Source organism: Chaetodon auriga, chromosome 19 (assembly GCF_051107435.1).
Source record: "Chaetodon auriga isolate fChaAug3 chromosome 19, fChaAug3.hap1, whole genome shotgun sequence".
In the NCBI taxonomy this organism is placed as follows: Eukaryota; Metazoa; Chordata; class Actinopteri; order Chaetodontiformes; family Chaetodontidae; genus Chaetodon; species Chaetodon auriga.
Window position 1 is genome coordinate 3215333 of NC_135092.1, and position 21485 is coordinate 3236817.

General features: G+C 39.9%; 1 protein-coding gene across 1 annotated transcript; it reads right to left on the bottom strand.

Moving 5' to 3' along the window:
* Positions 1-300: 300 nt before the first annotated feature.
* mvb12ba (multivesicular body subunit 12Ba) lies at positions 301-19533 on the bottom strand. The gene is made up of 10 exons (XM_076757983.1): positions 19106-19533; positions 12062-12184; positions 11412-11519; positions 11136-11232; positions 10183-10312; positions 9691-9834; positions 6005-6099; positions 3721-3776; positions 3326-3385; positions 301-2951 (listed from the first exon to the last, which is right to left on the bottom strand). Exons 2-10 carry the CDS (start codon positions 12170-12172, stop codon positions 2865-2867), a joined length of 888 nt encoding a protein of 295 aa, XP_076614098.1. The 5' UTR covers positions 12173-12184; positions 19106-19533; the 3' UTR covers positions 301-2864.
* Positions 19534-21485: the final 1952 nt, after the last annotated feature.

Sequence of the window (21485 nt, forward strand, 5' to 3'; positions counted from 1 at the left end):
AGGCGATTACCCAGAAACTCCTCCTGGAGATTCATGTGAAAACAGCCTTCCACCATTAAACGCTGCAGAGTGAGGGTCAAACATCTACGTCAAGTTATAATAGACAAAACACATTTTTGACTGGAGGGGGGATTTAAGAACCATATCTAAGAGGTCTTTATCAAAAACATGTGTTTTAAAAATCTATGACAATATATGGATTTGTTAAATATCTTCATTTGCCTCAAACATCCAGTACTGATGAGGCTCAAATTTGAGTGACACCACCACCCTTACCAAAATAAAATCCACCTTTAGAACTTGAGTTCATCGCAGTTTAATGAAACTTCCTTATAATACAAATTCAACTGATGCCATTCTGTTCATTCTTTAGTGGATAAAATCTATTCATGAGACAAAATCTGTGACTTTTGATCAATAACAAACTACAAAAATAACTGTCCTATTGAAACCTCTGACGTCTCATGTCACCACGCATGCAAACTAACAGACATGTCAAAGCAGGATTGTTATTTGTTGTTAATGCAGACACCATATTATTTAGCTATTAAATGTTTCAGCAAAACTGTCTGGAAGTGAACACCACAGCTGAGAAATGATACATGTGTAGCTTATCACAGAGCAGGCTGATCCACTCAAATACACACAGCTTCACATGGAAATGAGCCATTTATCTTTTCACCCTCATCAAACATGTCAGCAGTGCAATTGACGATTCTATGTTACATTTCTGAAAACAACAGAGTCTTTAGAACAACAGGGTCACAATACTGAAACGAATAACAAATAAATTAGACAAACAAAAATAGAAAATGAAAGGAGTTAATCCATGCATTTATGAATTGGTAATATTGCAGACACTTGCAGGAAAAGATCCATCTTATGAAACAAATGGAGTGAAATAAGCAAAATAAAACAGGATCATTGTTCCTCATCAAGAGCTTTGGTGCTTTTTGAGACAATACTGATTTCGCAAAGGAAAAGTTGTATTGAGACGTCTTGCTGGACTGAACTTGAGAATAACATCTCCGTCAATGCAGGACTGGATTTCACAAGAGTCCTTCTACCAGGTATGGAACACATTATGCCCCCTGACTGCTCAAAAGGCATAATGTAGTTTTAATTTGAAACATTTGCAGCAAGTGTTGAATTTAATTGTCCGTAACTGTAAAGCAGAAGTGAGTGGAAATAAGTGAAAACATTATTTCTGTGAGAGGAGAGCAGCAGAGTGGTGAATGCAAATACACATGGAGGAAGTTTTGATTTTGCATGAACAGCAAATTAAAATAGGAGCAGATCTGAAAACAAGAATGATAAAATCTATTTCTAAAACAGAGGAAATGGGGCCCTGCATAGTATTTAAGAAATTCTGGTATATCTGTATCGAAATATATGCTTGTCCATAAGTAACAAGAAACATCACAGAAATGTCAACAAACTGTTTACTACACTGAAAAATGTCCCACTCACTACATATCTTGGACACAGTTCATTAAAAAACACATTTAAGTGATATTGTTTGATTGTGTCATGTGTTTCTGTTAAAAAAAAACAACAATGAGCCACTGTGGAACTGAACTGAGCTGAAGCTCTCTGAGTCGAGAGTGATCTTCACATGTCAAATAGGTAAAAAATAAAACAGCTACATGTTATTAGACGATGAAAATGGATTCAAGCTAAAAGAGGACAGATTTTAAGGGGAAAAAGCTGAATGAAACACCTACTTCAAATATGCACTGTAGGCACAAAGCTGTTTCACATGTAACTGCACCATCTGTCTGTGTCACCATTGTGCTTAGAAAAGTAACTTCAAGAGGGGGGTGCAACATACTGTACTGCACCATAGATCTTAAGAACATTTCTGAACATGTAATGGAGCATAAGCTAAGATGAGAGTTCCTCTTTTCATGAAGAACATTTTTAAAGAAAGATCATTATATCCATAGTTATTAAAAGTAAGGTATTGTTTTAGTACTGGTATCAAAACTCACCAACATGGAAAAATAATACTCAGCCCCCCAAAAAAAAGCAATGCACTGACATCACATTAACTATGGCTGACAAACATCCTAACAGTGATATGTGCAGTCCAGCAGTAACCTGTTGCCACGGTTTAGCAACCTGTCTACTGTAACAGTGGTTCCATAAGTAAGCAGAGCTGTTGGCTCACATATATAGACAGTAAAGGAGTGGTTAACAGGAAACATAATGAAATTCCCAAACACAAAGTGAACTCACTGTCACATCAGTACATTACAGAAACATTGAAAGAACAATGACAATCATCCCCCTTAAAGAAGACCAGTATAAGCTTGCAAACATAATCCCAAGACATGACTTTTTCCTTTTGCATTTCCAAGACAATAACTGGGATGATGTGCCCTCCCGGTGCCTTGATTCAGGCCAATGTCAGAGCAGCAGGTGTGTCATGAACGACAAAGGCAAATACAATGGCTGCTCTCAGACCCTCATTCTATTTCAGAGAGCAAAGGCCTAACAGGTACCCTCCTTCAGAGTAAAGTATCCTTTTAATCCTTTTATCTTGTTTGTAACAAGTCCTTCAGATGGGGAGTGGTTATTTCAATTACAGGGAACAACACTCACAACTGTTTGGGAAAAGAAATTCATTTTGAAATTTCCTTGAGCAAGAAAGGTCTGTTTTGTCCAACAATAGGCAATTCCCTCTCAAAGGTCAGCTCATCAATGTTGTACATAGTGGTTTCAGTCAGACCCACAGAGTCCTTGTTGGGGTTTTTTCTTCTCAGCACAGGTGTTTGGGACTGTTGTGGGGAAGTCCTCAGTAGTTGTGTACAGGCCTCTCCTTCTGGTGTCCACACAGGAGAGTGTTGTTAGGGAGGGGACGCTCAGGCCTCAGAGCTCAGGGAGGTCCGCGTTGGACTGGGAGGGAGGCGAGCTGCTGCACTGTGCTCCGTCCGGAAACTGTAATCATACTGACAGAGAGAGGGGGGGGGAGTCAGAAATGATACTCTGCCATGTGGTCTGACAGAAATCAGCCCATTCATTCATCTAATCAGCTGCAAAACATCTGGGACGTCCAATGATATAGTTCAAACTTAGGACCACACTGACCTCTGGTGGACACAGAGTGTAATTACAGGAACATTTCAATTTGTTGGGATCATAAATGGCAACATGGATTCAAGATAACCCCAGCTCTCATATTTCAAGTTTCTTCATTTGGTGAGTACGGTGTTATCGTAGCTGACAGCGATTGAAAGGCTACGAAAATAAGAATTTATTTGTAACAAACTGGAATTCACCTTCAACTATAAAAGTGTAGTAACTTGATTACATGTCTACTCACCTCTTTCTCGATCTCAGCCAGTGACTTGATTGTAATTCCCATCAGATCCACCTGCTGCAGCTGAACATGGAGAGTAGTGACATTAGTTTGTTATCCAGTGATGTAAACATGTTCAGCTTCAACAACTCTAGTGCTTCCTGTACACTTCTTTGCCTTCAACCTATTACTACTAGTCATATTTCAAATCCGTAGTACTTTTACAGAATATCTTCCAGTCAAACAGAAATATTCTGTTTCTAACAATGGTCATATTATACATGCAGTAAATGCTGAACTTGAGCAGAGGTATTAAAAGCACAAGACTGTACACCTCTGCTGGAGGAGGATAAAACCTATGACCCTCTGTCAGGTCAACCTGCCCCCAGCACTCTCTAGACTCAACTCAGGCAACTTACATCAGACGAGGCACAGGCAAACTTCTCAGAGATCATGAAAGGCACTCCATCCATTGCTGAAAGAGACAGTTCAAACAGATGCTATATACATGTGTCCTTTACAGTAGCAGTAAAGAAGTAACAGAAAAAAAAAAAAATTATTTGGGAAATTCACAAAAAAATAAAACACTAAGGCGGCCTGTTTAATCCACAAAAGTGTAACTACTGCAGTAAAGGGTACTGTGCACTGACTGTGTGACTTCTATTTTGGTTCATACAAGTACACCAGCACAAATTACAAAAGGGCTGAATGATGTGGAATATAGACTGATCAGATGGTGTGCTGGCAAATAATAATACTCCCAGCCACTCACATCAAAGGTTTCATCGCTCTGAGACATTCGAGCCAATCACAGTGAAGTACGACAACACGTGATTCTATTAACTCGAAATGGAAATCATATTGTTGTCCGGATGGAGCAGAGCGTTGTGACGTAAACACAAGGCACCACAGATCTGCAGCAAGAAGCAGATGGTGTTTTTTAACAGAAATCATTTTTAACTAGAAATAATACAAAAAGCCATTTATATGGTTAGATCAATCCAACTCCATTTCAGTCACAATCCACTTTTCAAATTGCAAACAGTGAAATTTGCCCTGTAAAGTATTTCAAGAATAAAACACAAATCACCATTTTTGCTGAGAAGAAAGATGAAAAGGAGGCAATGATGAACAGTGTAGCAGCCTGGTGTCATTAGCAGGTAATTCAAGGTAAATTCAGAGAACAGTGTGTGTAACAGCACAGTGGCCTGCTGCAGCACTTCTCCCATCAGAGGCGCCAGATTTATCAACATAGGCTTCCTGCTGCCTTCAAGACTAAACATACCCATATACCCAATATGATATATTTTAACAGTTTACAACCAAATTTGCATGTTCAAAGCCTTTCTTTATTCAGTGGGTATAGGTGATTCAATTTTGAGGTCTAATTTAGCAGTGTACCTACTAAAGCAGAGAGACATGGGTACTGTATAGGTAATATGCACACTTCAGTACTTGTTTGTATATCACAAGTCATATTGTTGTGGTAATATAACGTAGCAGATTTTCCTCATGTTGTGAAGGCCTAATCCAAACCCTTAACAGTCCTCTGAGGACATGAGCACTGACCACACTGACCTCACTTCATAAAAATGTCCTCACTGTAAGCTCTAACACTTGTCATTTTGACAACTGCATGTAATGTGTTCTGATGATGAGGCTACAGTTACAAACAGGCTACAAACTATAAATAATCCAAGTCTCAAAAAATAGAATCATCTGCTGCAGGAAAAACTCTAAGCAGCTACATTAGAACTTTGTGAGGCAGTGAGGTACAGCGGTGCTAATGATAAAACGCTCACAATCAAACAGTGTGCTGATGTTTACCAGGTAATATTTACCATGGTTTAGTCTGTTGGCACAGCAACATTTTGCCATAAAACAAAGTACTGAACAAACTCCAATTGTGATGTGGCCTGTGGAAAATCCAAAATTATTAGGATTCATCCTGAGGGAACATGAATGTCTGTACAAAAAGTTCCACTGCTCAATAACTATTTATGGGGCAGTTAAACCTCTTCCTAGCAAATGATAACATGAATGATAATGTGAGTTCAGTTTCAGGTTGGATCTGTTCAAATTTTGCTAGCACTGAACTGACCGCCCATGTTTGCTTACCAAATAACAAATGCACATAAAAGACCTGCATGAGAACAAAGAGGTAAATACTGTATCTGTGGTAAGTAGACACATACTTGTTAGCGTTTTAACACAAAAGATGAAAACAGTCACTTCAGGAAACTGGTTTCGGAAGTGATTTTCACAAAGCTGGTGGCTCCCCTGTGCACAAAAAAGAAGCTGTACTATTTTGTGCACAGAGACGTTAATGGTTATCATAACATGGGCGCAGAATACTGCGTTCTGAATGGCTGCACCGGGCTGCATTATATTCAGACTACTGCACAGCTCTGACATAATGTTATCATCAACACACTAATTACAGCTTGTAACAGGAAGGCTGTTGGTCTCACACTTTGTCTTTTGCTGGATGTGCTTATACTTTTTTATCTCCTGCTGTTCCCAGTTTATCTTGTTCAGCCTATGATTACATTGAAGCCAATGAGGGAAATTGTAGCTTCTGAAGTACATTTTTACACACACTAATGACACCATGAGCAGCATGACTTTGACTGGTACATTTCAAAAAGGCATTTGTGATGTTGTGAAGAGATGCTGAGAAGACCATCACAAAATGTTGCTGACCTGAGATAGCATACAGGTTGGAGTTCTGGTGTTCATAATCTGGCCTGGTAGTGTTCTTCCCTCTGAAGCTGGCCGGAAGAGTCATAGAAATATGCCTTGGGAGAAAAAGAAAAAGAAATACAGCATCTGGTTAGTTGAATGGAAATAAAACACTGAATCAATGCATGTACTGCTTGCAGCATGCCCATACTGTCCTAATGTTCAATGATGTGTCTGTCTCTGAAAGCCTTAGTTTTTCTGCTCCAATATAATTAACAATTAAATAAATAATTAGGAGTTAAGTCTTTACTGCTAATATCCACTCTGAGCTCTAAACCTGGAGGAGCAGGAGCAGAGTATTACATGAATTTGTCACCAACTGTGCTGTTACGTGGATTCAAGGATCACATAAAACCTACACCGTTCACCCACACTGGTGATTAACGTCACAAATCATTACTACTTTATAATACTACATTAAATACTCCTTCTCATAGTCCAAAGACATCATTATCTCTGGTGTCCATTGCAAATGGGTGGCACGGTGGCACGGTGGCAACACTGTCGCCTCACAGCAAGAAGGTCCCGGGTTCGAATCTCGCTGCGGGCACTGGGTGTGTCCTCCACCATGCCTTCGGTGCCTGCTGCTCGAGGAGGGCCTTTCTGTGTGGAGTTTGCATATACCCCCACTAAAAACATGCAAGAAGATCACCACCTGACCAATGGTGACGAAGATGGGTCCCCGGGCACCGGTCTGGCTGTCCACCGCTCCTGGTCTGCCGTGGAGGAAGGACGACCAGGATGGGTTAAAGGCGGAAGTTAAATTTCACCTCGTGTGCCGTGTGCCGTCGTGCTCGCATGTGTGTGACAAATAAAGGGGAATGTCTCCCCCCGATTCTTCTTCTTCTTCTAAATAACTGTCTATAAATCCATACAGAGTTAATAGGAAAAAAGGCAGAGTTGTCACAGTTTTGTCTGAGGGGGCCCCATGGAGTCAGACCTTGAAAACCAACGACACAAATGAGCAAATGAGCCAATGCTGCAGATCTGGAATGAAGTCATTTTAGGGGAGGTCTACTTTGGCCTTTGATTAAAACAAATATATTGGGGCATCATGGGCAAAATATAGGGCACCAAGTCCAAAACTAACAGTGTAGTAACAATTAGTGATAATTACACCCTGAATACAAAACCGTATACGATCTACAATTAGGAGTCAATGTTTTGAAAAACTGCTGAGTTTATTTAAGCTGTGACCTTAGTTTTTGACTACAAAATGCTGTTCGATTGAGTTTTTGTTAAATAACGTCTGGAAATGGGCTAAGGGTGATCAAAATGTATCTGTTTCAAAACCCATGCAAGTATTAGCATTTTACTCTGAGAACACAAGGGCAGTCACAAGAATAGCCGCCTCACCGTTATATACATCTGGCAACCAGTCAAGTTGCAATTCACATTCAAGCTTGTTCAGTCTAATATATGTAGTGAATTTAACAAAAGATATTAAGGCAATGACAATGTAGAGCTTTCAAATTTCATCAGCAGTCAGCAATAACACCATAAAACATATCATGTTACACGTATACAAAGCATAACCATTTGCTGCATTCTGCCATTACTGCCAACCCAGTACAATTAGCTGATAATTAGCCTGATCAGCCACCATCAGTAATTAATACAAACACACATTACTAAACTGTAAACCATTAATCAAACTAAGAACTAACCACAGTCAATGAACATCAACCTTATCATGCTTTACTAGTTAACTGTGAAGGAATGTTCTATCACAGGCCGTCTGTACAGTTAGGAGCCCAAAGGTCTCAAGGTTGGACAACACAGAGACCTCAGACAGAGACACATTAACATAATATTTAGCGACCATTCTAGCAGACAGCAGATAGAAAGTCTCTCTCTGTACTGTGGAGGTAGCATAGGTCTTATAGATAAAATGTACAGGCATAGACCGGACCAATTCAAGGAGGATTGCTCGAGTTCACATTTCAATAAGAAATTAGGTCAAAGTAGTAGAGGGTTGGAGGTCAGGGAATACACAAGTATGGTAGGAGCTATTGTTTGCTTTTGACTATCCAATAGAGTCCCACAAATGTAGAAGGTAGGTATAGAATATCCATAATAGGGAATAGTTCAAGGAGTAGAAAGGAGAAACATGTGACATTGGGGGTATTATTGGGGGGTATTAATACACCCCATTGGAAGGGACGTCTTCAGGATTTGGTGCGGCACTACCTTGGTTCACTTGTGGACATTGTGTTGCTCATCAACATCTCCTTGATGTGTCAAGCCTGCAATAAATACTTCTGCCTAAGACATCTGAAGTCTCCAGGTGAACTCCTTCCTTCAGCTCACAAGAATTTCCACCACATTAACTAGTGTTTCTGTGGTGCTGACAAAATGTTAAAAAACTATTCTTTTCATTCTTTACACGTCCCCAAAAACACATTAGAAACACAAGATTAAAAGCCATCTTATGTCAATAGTCTTCTCTTCAATTCGCCATCAATAGAAACCATAAAGATAAACTGTCTTTCCGTACAAACTTTGTGGAAACTTCGACTCAGTGGAAGAAGACTGTGGGAATGAGAGGCAAACCATTTCAAAAATTCTTCAGTAAAATAAACTAAAAATGCAGGTTGGTGGATCAGATACACACTAAATTAACACTGTTAATTCACTGTGTAGCATCAGGAAAAAATACAGACTGGGCTCACCCAACCTAGTGAAAAAGGCCACAACTTAACCACATTTACTCATAATTTTGTCTCTCTATTAAGTCTCTGTTCGTTCTTAGTTAGCTAACACTATGCAGTGACATACTTGCTAACTTTAAAACGTGTATTAATACTTACAAAGTACATGGTTTAGCTGCCTGTGCTTATCTCATAACGTTAATTTTTAGCTAGTGGGTTAGCTGTTAATCTTTATGGACTGGGAGAAATCATGCACTCTTGTACATGATCATGGCAGTACAAAGTTTGCGAGCAGTACAGTCACATTAATACTACTGCAACTCGCAGAACACCAGCACCTCCTGTCAGCTCAGGCAGGGGACCAAAACAAGACTGATGGACCTCTTTTCCCGTCTCAAGTCAACAATTTGCTCAGGTAAGTGATTTATTTGACACTTATAAGATACCCAACATTAGTTAAAGTCATCTGCATTTGATAATGGGCTAGAGATAGCCCCCAATCAACAAGGAAAGTTGTGTTAACAGTCTGAAACCTAGCATTAGCACTATCAACTTTCAAACAAATATTTTGGGGAACCAATGTTATGGGCCTAACATAGTTCAGTTTTTTGTGCCAGACTGGATGTAATTCAGTGGTTTATCAGTGAAGTGTATGAGTACTGCAGAGTGGTGTCTCTGCTGACAGTGATAAACCTGCCTTTGTTTTTCTAGTTATGTTATCAGTGGCCCATCAGAGCAGTAACATTTCTGTCTTACTTGCCTAGAGTGTGTGTGTGCGTGCGTGCGTGCGTGTTTTTTCCTACTGTAATCTAAAGATAGATCTGTTTCCCTGTCCTTGACAAAAGGATGTTCAAGGACAGTGTACATCCTCTTTCTTTGATTCAGGACTGAACAAAGAATTTCAGCCATGCGTTCATGTGCGCCAGCTAGATAAGCAAGGATAAATCAAACACATGCAACGACACATGTACCAACACATCACTGGGGTGTACATACTTGGGCAAAGGAGCTGCAGGGACTGGGGCTGAGCTGGAGGATGAGTTCACATTCTGGATGTTGTTGGTGGTTGGTGTGTGTGTGGAGTCCTGGGCCCGAGGTACGTTCCCCATGCGATACCAGATTCCCATGTTGTTGAGCTCTCTATTAAACAAGTTAAAAAGCATTAATGGGCAGAAAGAGCTGAAAAGACCTCAGATAATGCAGAAAAGCTTAATATAAAGTAAGTCCACTGACCCATTTAAAACATGAGCAAACGTTACATCTGTTTTTTCTGTTCTCACGAATGCTTTCTCTGATTTATTGAGGATGGAAATGCTTCTCTGGGATCCATTTAAAAAAACAAGGGCAGTTTTTAATGCCCCAGCAAACAGTAATTTGATTTCAACTACAGTATAAACAATTTCAGTCCAAACACCTGGATAATTGACAACCGTTTGTCATGTTTACAACCAAAATGAACGTCCCATCATGTGATCCAAAGCTGCTCACCCTATAAAGGTGTACTGAGGAGGGGCCTGCTTGGAGCGTCCCAAGATGCGGATGTCACAAATGGCTGCCTCTGTGGAGTCCCGTGGAATAAACTTGATGCAGAGTCGCCTCTTCCTGAAGGCCTGCTCTTCTGTGGGAGGCACAAGAGACAGACAGACAGTCACTCCACTGCAGACAGTCTGCTCATTTACTACACATTAATGTCAGAGAGGCTTTCTGAACATTAACATGGTGTTCACATTATTTGGGCCCAACATTTTTGTGGACAAGTTATCTGCATATGTTATCTGCACTACACTATTCACCATTAGTTTTATATTATGTTATTCAATTTTTCATCACTCATTCAGTAAGAATCACACTTTGCGTATTTCCCTTTCGGAATTTCACACAGAAACATCTATACAGCTGTTTGTAGGGCTGCCCCCCAAACGTTTTTCCTAGTTGACTAGTTGTTGTTAGTTCAAGCCATTACTCGACTAGTTTATGATATTAATTTCATTATTTAAATATATATTTTTGGTTAACAGCTAATATTGCCTGCAAATCTGAGAAAAGCTGAGACAGAATGGCATAACATTTTTAACACTGTGGTACATTACAGAGAAATACAAAACTGTAATAATGAGCCTCTAAAATCTAAATTCTAAATCTAAAATCTAAAAGCATATGCAGGGAGACAGCCTACTGTTAATGACGATGGTAAAGATTCTCAAAGTGTAGGAACAACCAGTATATTTACTTCAACACAGTATAACATCACAAAAGTCTCAAACATGGAATAAATAACTTCCAATTTCCCAAAAACAGATACTCACAGACTTTTCAACAGATCAACAACAGATCAAATTTAACATTTTAAGACATTTTTGTTTGACCTTGAAGATCAAAAACTAAATTAAAGATGTTTTAAGTCTTCTTAAGGACCCTTTCTACTTGACTTGGAAACTTACGAGTGTCGACAGTCTCCTGGATTGGAATGAAACCCACAGGCAGAGTGTCCTTTATATCAATCAGCTTCATGTCCACAAGAACATTGCCTAAATGGCTCTATCCAGAAAAGGATAGAGGACACGGAAGAGGGCAGAAAAATAATGGGAAGGAGAGAGAATATGGGTAAAAATATGCAAATGATGGAAAAAAAAGAAGAAAAACAGTTCATTCAAATGCTGTATGTGTGACATAAGATTGCAACATGCAGCCCTGGTTGGTGAGGTGAGTTGACTCACATTTTCTTTCGAGAAGACCCTGGTGAAGCAGAGGTAGCGGGTCACCTTGGATTTGAAAAGGCCATCTTTCCACAGGTCAGCATCCAGGCCGTCCGTTGTTGTAGAGACCTGGATACAGACAAGTCAAGGGTGGAGGGGTCATCAAACAACAGACAAAAATTATAATACACGGGTGTCACATGATCCTTTTAACCTGTCTTAGACCCTTGTCATCAAGCTTCCAAAGAACAATAACATGCTGATGACATCTGGCTCTTTCACATGCTCTCAGTGCCTGGCAAATATCACTACTACTTCACAATAGTTTTTAATTATGTTTGCAGTAAAGCATGATTATGGAAATACCAATAATATATAATAATAGTAATTAAAAGACATCCACGAGCAAGCGAACCAGCAGGATGACGTGGATATACATCTGGTAACATTACCGAATCAGCGGCAAAGTGTTAAAAATGAAAAAATCCTCCAAACGTATGATTTTGGCCTATCCTAAATGAAAAAGAAACTTCTGATTGTTCATCTACAACAGTGATTGTAGTACTCACTGTAAGACATGCCTATGACAATGATCTAACACGTCAGTGAACCATCAAATCATAATACAACAAGCAATTACCCACATTAAACGACTGAAATTGTTGACTTACCACATCATATCCGGTGGGAGCCCTGTTCCTGGAGGCTACTACTCCGACTCCAGTGATTGGGTCCATGGGCATCTCTGGCAAAGCTTCAGAAAGCTCCCGAACCTCAGGCATCTTTGTAATGTTCTGCAACCAAAAGCAGTATGACAGATGAACGTCTTGGAAACTGGTCTAAAGAAGCAGGAGGGTGGGATTTGCTTTAGCTGGTCAGTTTACCTGAAATAAAAGTGAGCAGAGGGAATTACCATGCAGGTAACGTAAAGATTTTTTGACAGTCTCTCAACAGATCAGTATGACAGGTGCAGGGCTTAAAGTTAAAAAAAATCCTGAGCCTGAACTTTTTTCTGGGGAGTGGGGGTGCAGTGGACCCGGCGCATACACACCATAGGCAATTTGGCAAACAACTTTTTGGCATTGTGTTTGGCAGGGTACAAGATGACCTACAGTTTGAATGTGAATTTTAGAAAGTAAAGGTAATAATGTTATAAGGACATGTGAAACAGTCCGGCTAATTAATTTTAATTATTCATTTAGCAACCATTTCATTCAGTAAGGGGAAACTTATAGAAAAAATGTATAAACAGTTACAGAGCAACAGTGAACTGTGGAGGTGAGGGTTTTCTTTCCTCGCTTGTGCCTCAAGTCCACCCTTCTTCCCTCTCATGACAGCACAATTGTCCAACAGAATACTGATTACTTGTTTCCACTCAAGATCATAGCACTGCAGGACATCTTTAAGTTCCATCATAAGTGATGAAGCATTGCTAATGTTAACTTTCCTGCTTGCAAGATGTTGTGTTATTACTCTAGCCGCATCATCATCAAAAAAGCGAACCATTACATTCAGTATTTTTTCCATGTTTTGGGTGGTTGCTTCATCAACATTCAGAGAAAACATACATCCTTTGAGCTTATCAGACAGACGTTTCTTGAACTCTGGTGCTATGCCATGCGTGTTCATATAACTGGCATGCTGATTGGAAACGGACAGTTTCGTCAAAGCATTTTTATCAAACGCTACTTTTTTACACAGATCTTCGAGCGGTTGTGCGATTGTAAATGATAAATCATGTTCCGCAATGAACGAGCACACACGTATTTTCAAGTCACAAATACGATCAGTCATCGGGGCCGCTACGTCAGCTGTGGCTGTTGCTCCCGGCAAACGACTTGTATGTTGGAGAGCGCGAACTGCTGCTTTATGGCCGGGGTCTCCTTCGTGGCGTCGTAGAACTTTTTTTTCCACTAGTTGCATACACTAGCTTCTTCGAGCACAGCACACAGAAACAAGTACCTGGCTCTCTTAGTTTCTGGCACCAGCTCCCAAAAGGCTTGCCGTCTCCACCCCTTTCTTCTACCCATGCCCAGCCCCATTTGTTCTTAAGGCCGTTGTCAATTAGCACGTCTTCCCCTGGCTTCATGAATTTACCTTCCATTTTCTGATCTGACTTCTTCGGTGAAACAATTGTCGGCTTGGATGCTGCGTTCAAGACCACTCGGAGATAACGGTCAGGCTACAGGTTAACTTGGCGGACAAAAACGAAGTGTGGCATATTGTCACTATTTGCTGAACACTGAAAACATATGAAGCAGCAATTTATGCTTATTTTCGAAGATGAATATATGTGTAATTTCCGACTTTGACGCTAATTGTAATTAATTGTTCAATTCATTTTCTACAATTCAGAGCCCGTTTTTTCCCCCCGAGTTATCTTGAACGCAGCATCAACTGTGGCTGGATCTCAACCACTATGTGTACCCATAGTTACCGTTGCTAACGTAGGATTGGACAGTAGCAGTTTGAGGGGCCTGGAAAGTTTTTTTTTTTTTGTCGGTTTTTTTTTTGTTTGTTTGTTTGTTTGTTTTTCTGAATCATAGTCAAACGCCGGAGATCCGGCACGGTGCCGGAATACTTAAAGCCCTGCAGGTGTTGAGTTCATCCACTTGACAGTGTCACAACAATTAAGTGTAGCAGGTCAGTATAGAAGCAGTATTAGGTTTCACTTTACATAAGAAATGTTGACTCTGTGGAACCAAAGTCTGTCTTATTTTGCGGGAAAGGGGATCTTCCAGGATAATGTGTGTGTGTGTGTGTGTGTGTGTGTGTGTGTGTGTGTGTGTGTGTGGGTGTGTGTGTGTGTGTGTGTGTGTTTGTGTGTGCGTGCGCACCTGTGCTTGCTATGCTCAATTTAGACTTTGGAATATATTTGCAGGACAAACTGTTAATTCAAAATTTAACTCACAGAAAACAAGTAACGATCCCAATTTCTTCTGGATCAATTCCTCTCCATTGTCACCCTCTGCCATATGTAAACTAAAGCTTGCATGTCTGTATCCCCCTGCAGCAGAGATGTTGTAGGCCTGAGCCCACGGACTGGTACATGATGTCAACGTCATATGGAAGTGCTTCTGCTGGCCACACATACACGTCTGTGTATAGCGGTGGCGTCATGTACTGATCCTCAGCTTTATTTCAGACTGCAGCAGAAAGCTCTGCTGCATTTAAGCTTCAGAAATGTTAGGGAAAATGTAGTTTGTGTGGATGTTACCACACTATTTCAGTCCAAGAGTTAAGATACTGAAAAGCTATTTGATTCAGAAAACAGCCACTCAGAAAAGTAGTTTTTAGTTCCATTGCAGACAGACACACATACAGACATACTATATTTTGGCAGAAAACCCAAGGTACATTACATAACTACAGCAGTCAGTGTACCACTGAGCATGCCTATGAAGTACATTTACATATGGCAGCAACAGACACACATACTGACACAACACACAGCAGAGGAAGTTTCCTGTAACAACAAAACCAGATGAGCCTGTGTTGCAATATGAAGCGTGGAGATGACGTTAGGTCTGGTTATGTGAGACGACACAAAAAGCAACGTGAAAAAAACTGTTTCCCATAACCAACCTACTCCTCTGATTATTTATATGGCTTCAGATGAGGCCTAATGTTCACACAGTTTCTCTTGACTGTTCCTCAGTATTAAATACTGCAACACTGATCCAGTGTGAGTCTACAATAGATGCTACAAGCTACATTTGCTGTGGAATGTACTAAAGCCAAATTCAACAGACTAACCAGCAAAATAAAGAGTAAAGCAACATAAAATTGGCAAAACTTCCAACTCCTAAATTTGAAGTCAGTATCTATCCATGCTTGAACTTCAGGTCTGAAGTGAATCCTGCTTTGTATAGGCCCTCAAAGCAGTCCAAACTAAAAATAGCGCACACACATGGCGAGAGACTGTTGTGTTGCTGTTGTTGGGACATTTCTATAAAGTTAATCCACTGGGTCTCGTTTTCTCATCTCCTGTGTCCCCTGCCGGCTGTCACTGAGCAGTGCGGGGACATGACAACGATGCAGAATGTGACTAGTCCTGTTGTCTGCATCCAAACTGCTCACAAAGTGAACCTGGTAGAACCAAGTTAGAATTTGACTTTAAAGAAAGAACTTTTTTGTTTTCGTAACAAAGAATAAGAATGTGAATACCTCAGTTTTAACAAATATGTCAGATAGAACCTTATAATTCCAAAGCGATAAAATACCAGGCAGCACAATTCTCAAACTAACAAAAATCAATATCAGCTCTCTCCTAGTTTTACGTCATCCCATGTAGCCAACAAACCCTCAACGGTTAGCATTCCCTTTGTATGACATCACATTAAAGAACAGCACTTCATGGCAACACCCCACGAACTAATACAACATATTACCACACCCACAACGACACACTCTCACATGTTTGACTGACAGGCCAACTACCCAGCCTTGTGGTACACTGCAACACAGCAGCATACTGACAAGACGTAGAGAAGTGTGGGATTTGCACAGAGCAGGAAGCCCTCTAAAAGCTGCCTGGACAACAGAGGCCTCCTGCATAGCATCTCCTTGACTACCACAGTCCTCTGGTTAGAGCTGTGACACAAAGAGAAAGAACTCTGTAGAAAAGGCCGACTGACTCAACAGTGATGTATCTCAGGTTAAAGAACAAAACTCATCCCTGGACCAACAGACCAACAATCTGACACACTGAACTCCTGATATAACTTCAATATCCAGACAACACATGTAAGCATCTATAGTTGAGAACATATTCACTTGCACATCAGTTATCTACTCTGATCAATCCCCACTTTTCTGCATTTAACATTTAGAAACATCTGTGTAACCAATAAACCTGGTTTCATTTGTCAGGCTGAAGGATTAATAACAGGATTCCTTTTCTTGGACACTGAGCTTATGCCTTTTTCAGGTCTCCTGTATGATCAAGACTGAGCAGAACAATAGAGGCAGTAATGTAGTGGCATGAAAGGAGAGACTAAGGCCTCAATGTTGCTGAATGAATTAATGTTGCGTCGTTATGGAATGTGTCAGTCGAAAGAACAAATCTTTTGGGTGAATGAACTGAACTGAATCACTTCCTGAAATGATCCATTCATCTGTCAGCTCAGCTGTGCTCTCAGTCAGTTGTGAGCGAACATGCAAGGATACACTCGCTCAGTGAGAGTGATTCATGTCATTCGATCGCAGGAGGAATGGAGCGTGTTCAAGACCGCAAACACACAGCTGATTCAGGTTGCTAACATTTAGCTGCAATGATCCAACAACGTTGGTCTGGGACTGCAATCCCGATATATGACAACATTTAATGTCATCGAGCAGGACTTACATGCGCATCACCAGTTGTAAAGGATTTTTTAACCAGCTAAGAGTCTTTAAGTTCTTGTTTGGAGGATTTTCACTCATTCTTTCTTGCAAAGGGCTTCTAGTTCTGTGAGATTCTTGGGCTGTCTGCACTCCTCTGAGATCTATCCACTGATTTTCAATGATTTTTAGCTCAGGGACTCTGTGAGGGCCATTGCAAAACCTTCAGCTTGGTCCTCCTGAGGCAGTCCACTGTGGATTTTGAGGTGTGTTTAGAATCACCATCCTGTTGTAGAAGCCATCCTCTCTTCATCTTCAGCTTTTTTACAAATTGTGTGATGTTGCTTCCAGAATTTGCTGGTATTTAACTGAATTGCATTCTTTCCTCTACCAGTGAAGTGTTCCCCGTGTCACTGGCTGCTACACAAGCTCAAAGCATGATCGATCCGCCCCAGTGCTTAACAGTTGGAGAGGTGTTCTTTGCATCAAATTCTGCAGCCTTTTTTCTCCAAAGTTCTATTTTAACTTCATCAGTCGACAGGACTTGTTTCCAAAATGCATCATGCTTTTTTAAATGTTCCTTTGCAAACTTTTAATGCTCATATTTGTGGTGAGGAAAGAAAAAAAACAGTGTGATTATTTTTTCATGAAGGTCAAATTTGTGATTAACTAATCACAGTAACAGATTTTGACCAGGGGTGTCCAAAATTTTCATGCTACTGTACCTCATCAACTTACAACATTTATATTTGTAAATATTTGCTTATTCTGAATTTGATGCAGCAACATATTTCAAACAAGTTGGGACAGGAGCAACTAAAGACTGGGAAAGTTGTGGAATGCTCCAAAAACACCTGTTTGGAACATTCCACAGGTAAACAGGTTGATTGGTAACAGGTGATTATCATGATTGGGTATGAAAGGGGCATCCTGGAAAGGCTCAGTCGTTCACAAGCAAGGATGGAGCGAGGTTCACCACTTTGTGAACACATGATTGTGTAAAGGATATTACCACATGGACTCACGAACACCTCGCAAAACCATCAGTAAACAGTCTGTTTGCAAATGTTTACATTCTGTTTTCATTTACGCTTTAAACAACATCCAAACTGTTTTGCAATCAGAATTGTAAAGACATTGAACATGTTTTGATGGATCTTTTTTATTGCTAATATGGAGGAAATAGTACCAGATTAACTATATTTGCACTAGTAGGTAGGTGAAAGTATCTGCAGCAAATTACACTTTATTTACACGTGTATGTTAAATCCTGTCTTTTGTTGTTGTTTTTTGTCATTTACAAGTTATTGAAACTGAAGTGGAGCATATGTATGTAAACCTATAAGGAATTAGTGATATGCATGATAAGACAGAACCTGGCTGTCACTGTATTTGACATTAATTGAAAATGATTCGTTTATGTTTCTATTTTGTTCGTAAATTTCTTAGTACAAATTACAGTTTGTACTGTGTGTGTTAGGAGTTGTATATTTTGTGTTTTATTTCGTCAAAGCCTAATCAAGGACAAGGTCTACAAATTAGCTATGGCTAGAAGTCCTACACATATCGCATTAGTTACATTTTATTTAAATGTAACAAAGCCTACTTGGATTGTCCCTGTTGAATCAATAAATGACTGATTTAAGGTATACTCATACTGCTGCACTTTGAATACAAAGGAATGAAGAGTACCATTTCACAAACAATTTGACTAAAACCATTGCTCTGTGTATTAACCAGCTACATACCGAATTCACCACAACACCATTTATATTAATGTCACATTATTTTGTATCAAGTATGCAAAGCATCTCTGTTGAACAGAAAAGTATCAGTAACTGAGCCAAGATCAACTGAATTCGGCATGCCCTCTTCACACTGAGCAAGATACCAAGGTGGTTTAGTGGTTTAACAGAACTGGCTAACCGTGTAGGTTAGATAGATAACCTCTTTAACACAAATGTTCATCCCTCTCCGTGTCATTAAAGGACAACCAGCTTGCGTTTGTCACTCACTCTAAATACGGACCGTGGTTTGTGAACTGTAACGCTAGTTGGAAGGTAACGTAGCTTATCTGTGACACAAATAACAAGCTAGTCAGCTAGCACGCTAGAAGCAACCAAACACCAGCTGCGACAAACGGGCAAGGCTGTCAGACGTTAATGTTGGCTAGGGTGTTCCCGGTTAGCTCAGTTGGCAAACGTTATCCGCCCGGTGATTAAACAGCTTACCACACTAATACCAATTTAGACAAACCACACTAAGTCACTGGAGTATTCCACTGTCCAAGACAAAGCAACGTTACACGCCTAGGTGTCTCTTGAACACATAGAATCTGCAGTAACATGAGCTGCTAATGTTAGCTAACTAGCTGAGTAGCACAGCCCACTTACCCAGCGAGGTTAACAGTCGTATCCGCTCGTCGTCGTGTATTTTCTTCTTCTCTCTTCTTCTCCTCTCTCACACCTTTTCACAGCTTTGCGGAAACTCGCATCTTTACGAAACTGGGAAACATAGAATCAATATAAAACATGAGCTGTTTTGCAAATGTTTGCATGGTGGCTCTGCAGCTAGCGGTTTCAGGAGGGAGCCATCAGTGGAGCCGTTCGAGGGGACTGGGGACGGGGGAGTAATCAGCGAGCCAACTGGAGGAGCCTTCCCCCCCACTCCCTCCCAGGTGCCCACATACTTAATACACATGTAAACACTAACATGTAAATACTAGCATTTTCTATAGATGCAGTATCTTCTGTGTTTGGACGCTTTCTCTGAAGTGCTTGAGAAGACTCCAATCTCTGTTCAATTCTCCAGTAAAACCTATGAATGTGGAGTTGCTGTAGCATGTTAAGCATGAAATGTTTTTTCTCCACCCTTTTGATGCACAAAACTGGTTTACCAAACTGCCCCGGGGCCCCACACTCTCAACGGGGCCAAAGACTCCAGGTTCACCACATTGCAATTCGTTTGTAATAATTGAATTGCTCGTAAAGTTGCTTGTTTGTACATTTTAATTAAATATTAATTTGATTTCCAATCGTAAAGTTGCTGCATGCAGATCTGAATCGCATTATAAACTGAAATATTAGAAGTGAGACAAAACTTGCATCATTACCTGATTGGATGATCTTATTGAGGGGCCCTATGTTAAAATCTAGTTTTATGGCCTCTGTTGTTTGAGTATGTATATATTGTTATTACATGGTGTATTTTATTAAATACAGTTGTGGTCAGTCCTATTACCACAAGTTTGTTGTTGATCACGAACACATACACAATACAAAAAGAGTGGTAGAAATGGGAGGGTAAGTAGGGCCCACAGGCCTTCAATCTGTCCCCAGGCCTCCAAGCTGGTTAAGATGCACATATCAAAGGTCAATTTTCTGTTAGATCTAACTGGCTTTTTCTCTTTTTCAGAGAAGTTGAGTGGGGCAGTGCGACTGGTATGTAAAACCCATGAGGAAGAATGAATCCATTGTCTGACTGCATCCAGAATGTATCTGTTTATGCACCAATTTCACTTAGAAATGCTTTTGTCCCAGGGCCAACACCTGAAATTATAGGGGCACCTGTCCTCTCACCTAGCATTGAAGCAATCAATTCTTCAAACAATATGATTAAAATAAATAATTACAATATATATATGTATATATATGTGTGTGTGTGTGTGTGTGTGTGTGTGTGTGTGTGTATGTATACACACACACACACACATATATATACACACACATATATACATATATATATAAATTGAATCTTCGAAGTGTTAGAAAAAAACTGATATTCAACAATTTTGACATCTAACCAAAACAAATGTTTGAAAATACCAGACAGATGTCATCTTCATTGAGTGAAATTAATGAATTTGATGGGCTAGTATGGTTCTAGGTCTCTACAGATCTGAAGTCTGTGTTTAAGAGTCAAAGGGAGTCTAGATATATCTAATAACCAGAAGACCAGTGTTATAAAATGTACCTTGATCTCCCATTACATTCATATAGGGAGAACGCAATATGTTTAGTGAATAACACTGCACATCTAGTTATTAGATACAATCAGTTACCACCATTGCACATAGTGTAGTTCATGCATGCAAATGAATAGTGTCACTTAAACATACAACTGCACCAGCTGTGGGTGATGATAGAACTGCAGCAAATGTTTGTTTTTAGTCAAGATGTAAGTTTTGGAGGAATCCTCGTTTAATGTGGTTTGATTATGTGTATTTTTTAGAGTGCTTATATTTAATTTTATTTTTACAATTTAAAATCTGACCTGGTGACCAAGTGAAATAATATATATTTCTTTTTCATCCATAATTACAATAATATGAATACACTTATAATAAAAATATATACTACAGTTATGTTAAGACCTGAACTCCTCCGTGTGCGCATAGACTGTATGCCTATGTTATGTCTGTTCAGAGTTTATCTAGTGAATACAGTGTTATGGTCAAATATGGACAGGTGTAGCAGGTCACAGTTAGTTGCATACAGTGAGGCAGTGCCCCTCACAGCCACAAGATGCTGCAGATGTGCTGTATACATTTTACAAGAGGCCTGCTCTCTGGTCACAAGAGGGTCGTGTTGATGCAAAACTACAAAGCCAAACACAAATTAAATGACATATGCCTGACTTTAACAGCCTCTAGGCTTTTCCAGTGTTAAATTCCTTTAAATTTCTTTGAAATAACCTTACACTTTATGCACAGCTTAGAGAAAATAAACTGAAGTTGTCATTTACTTGTAATGTGACATTAGCATACTTGGAGAA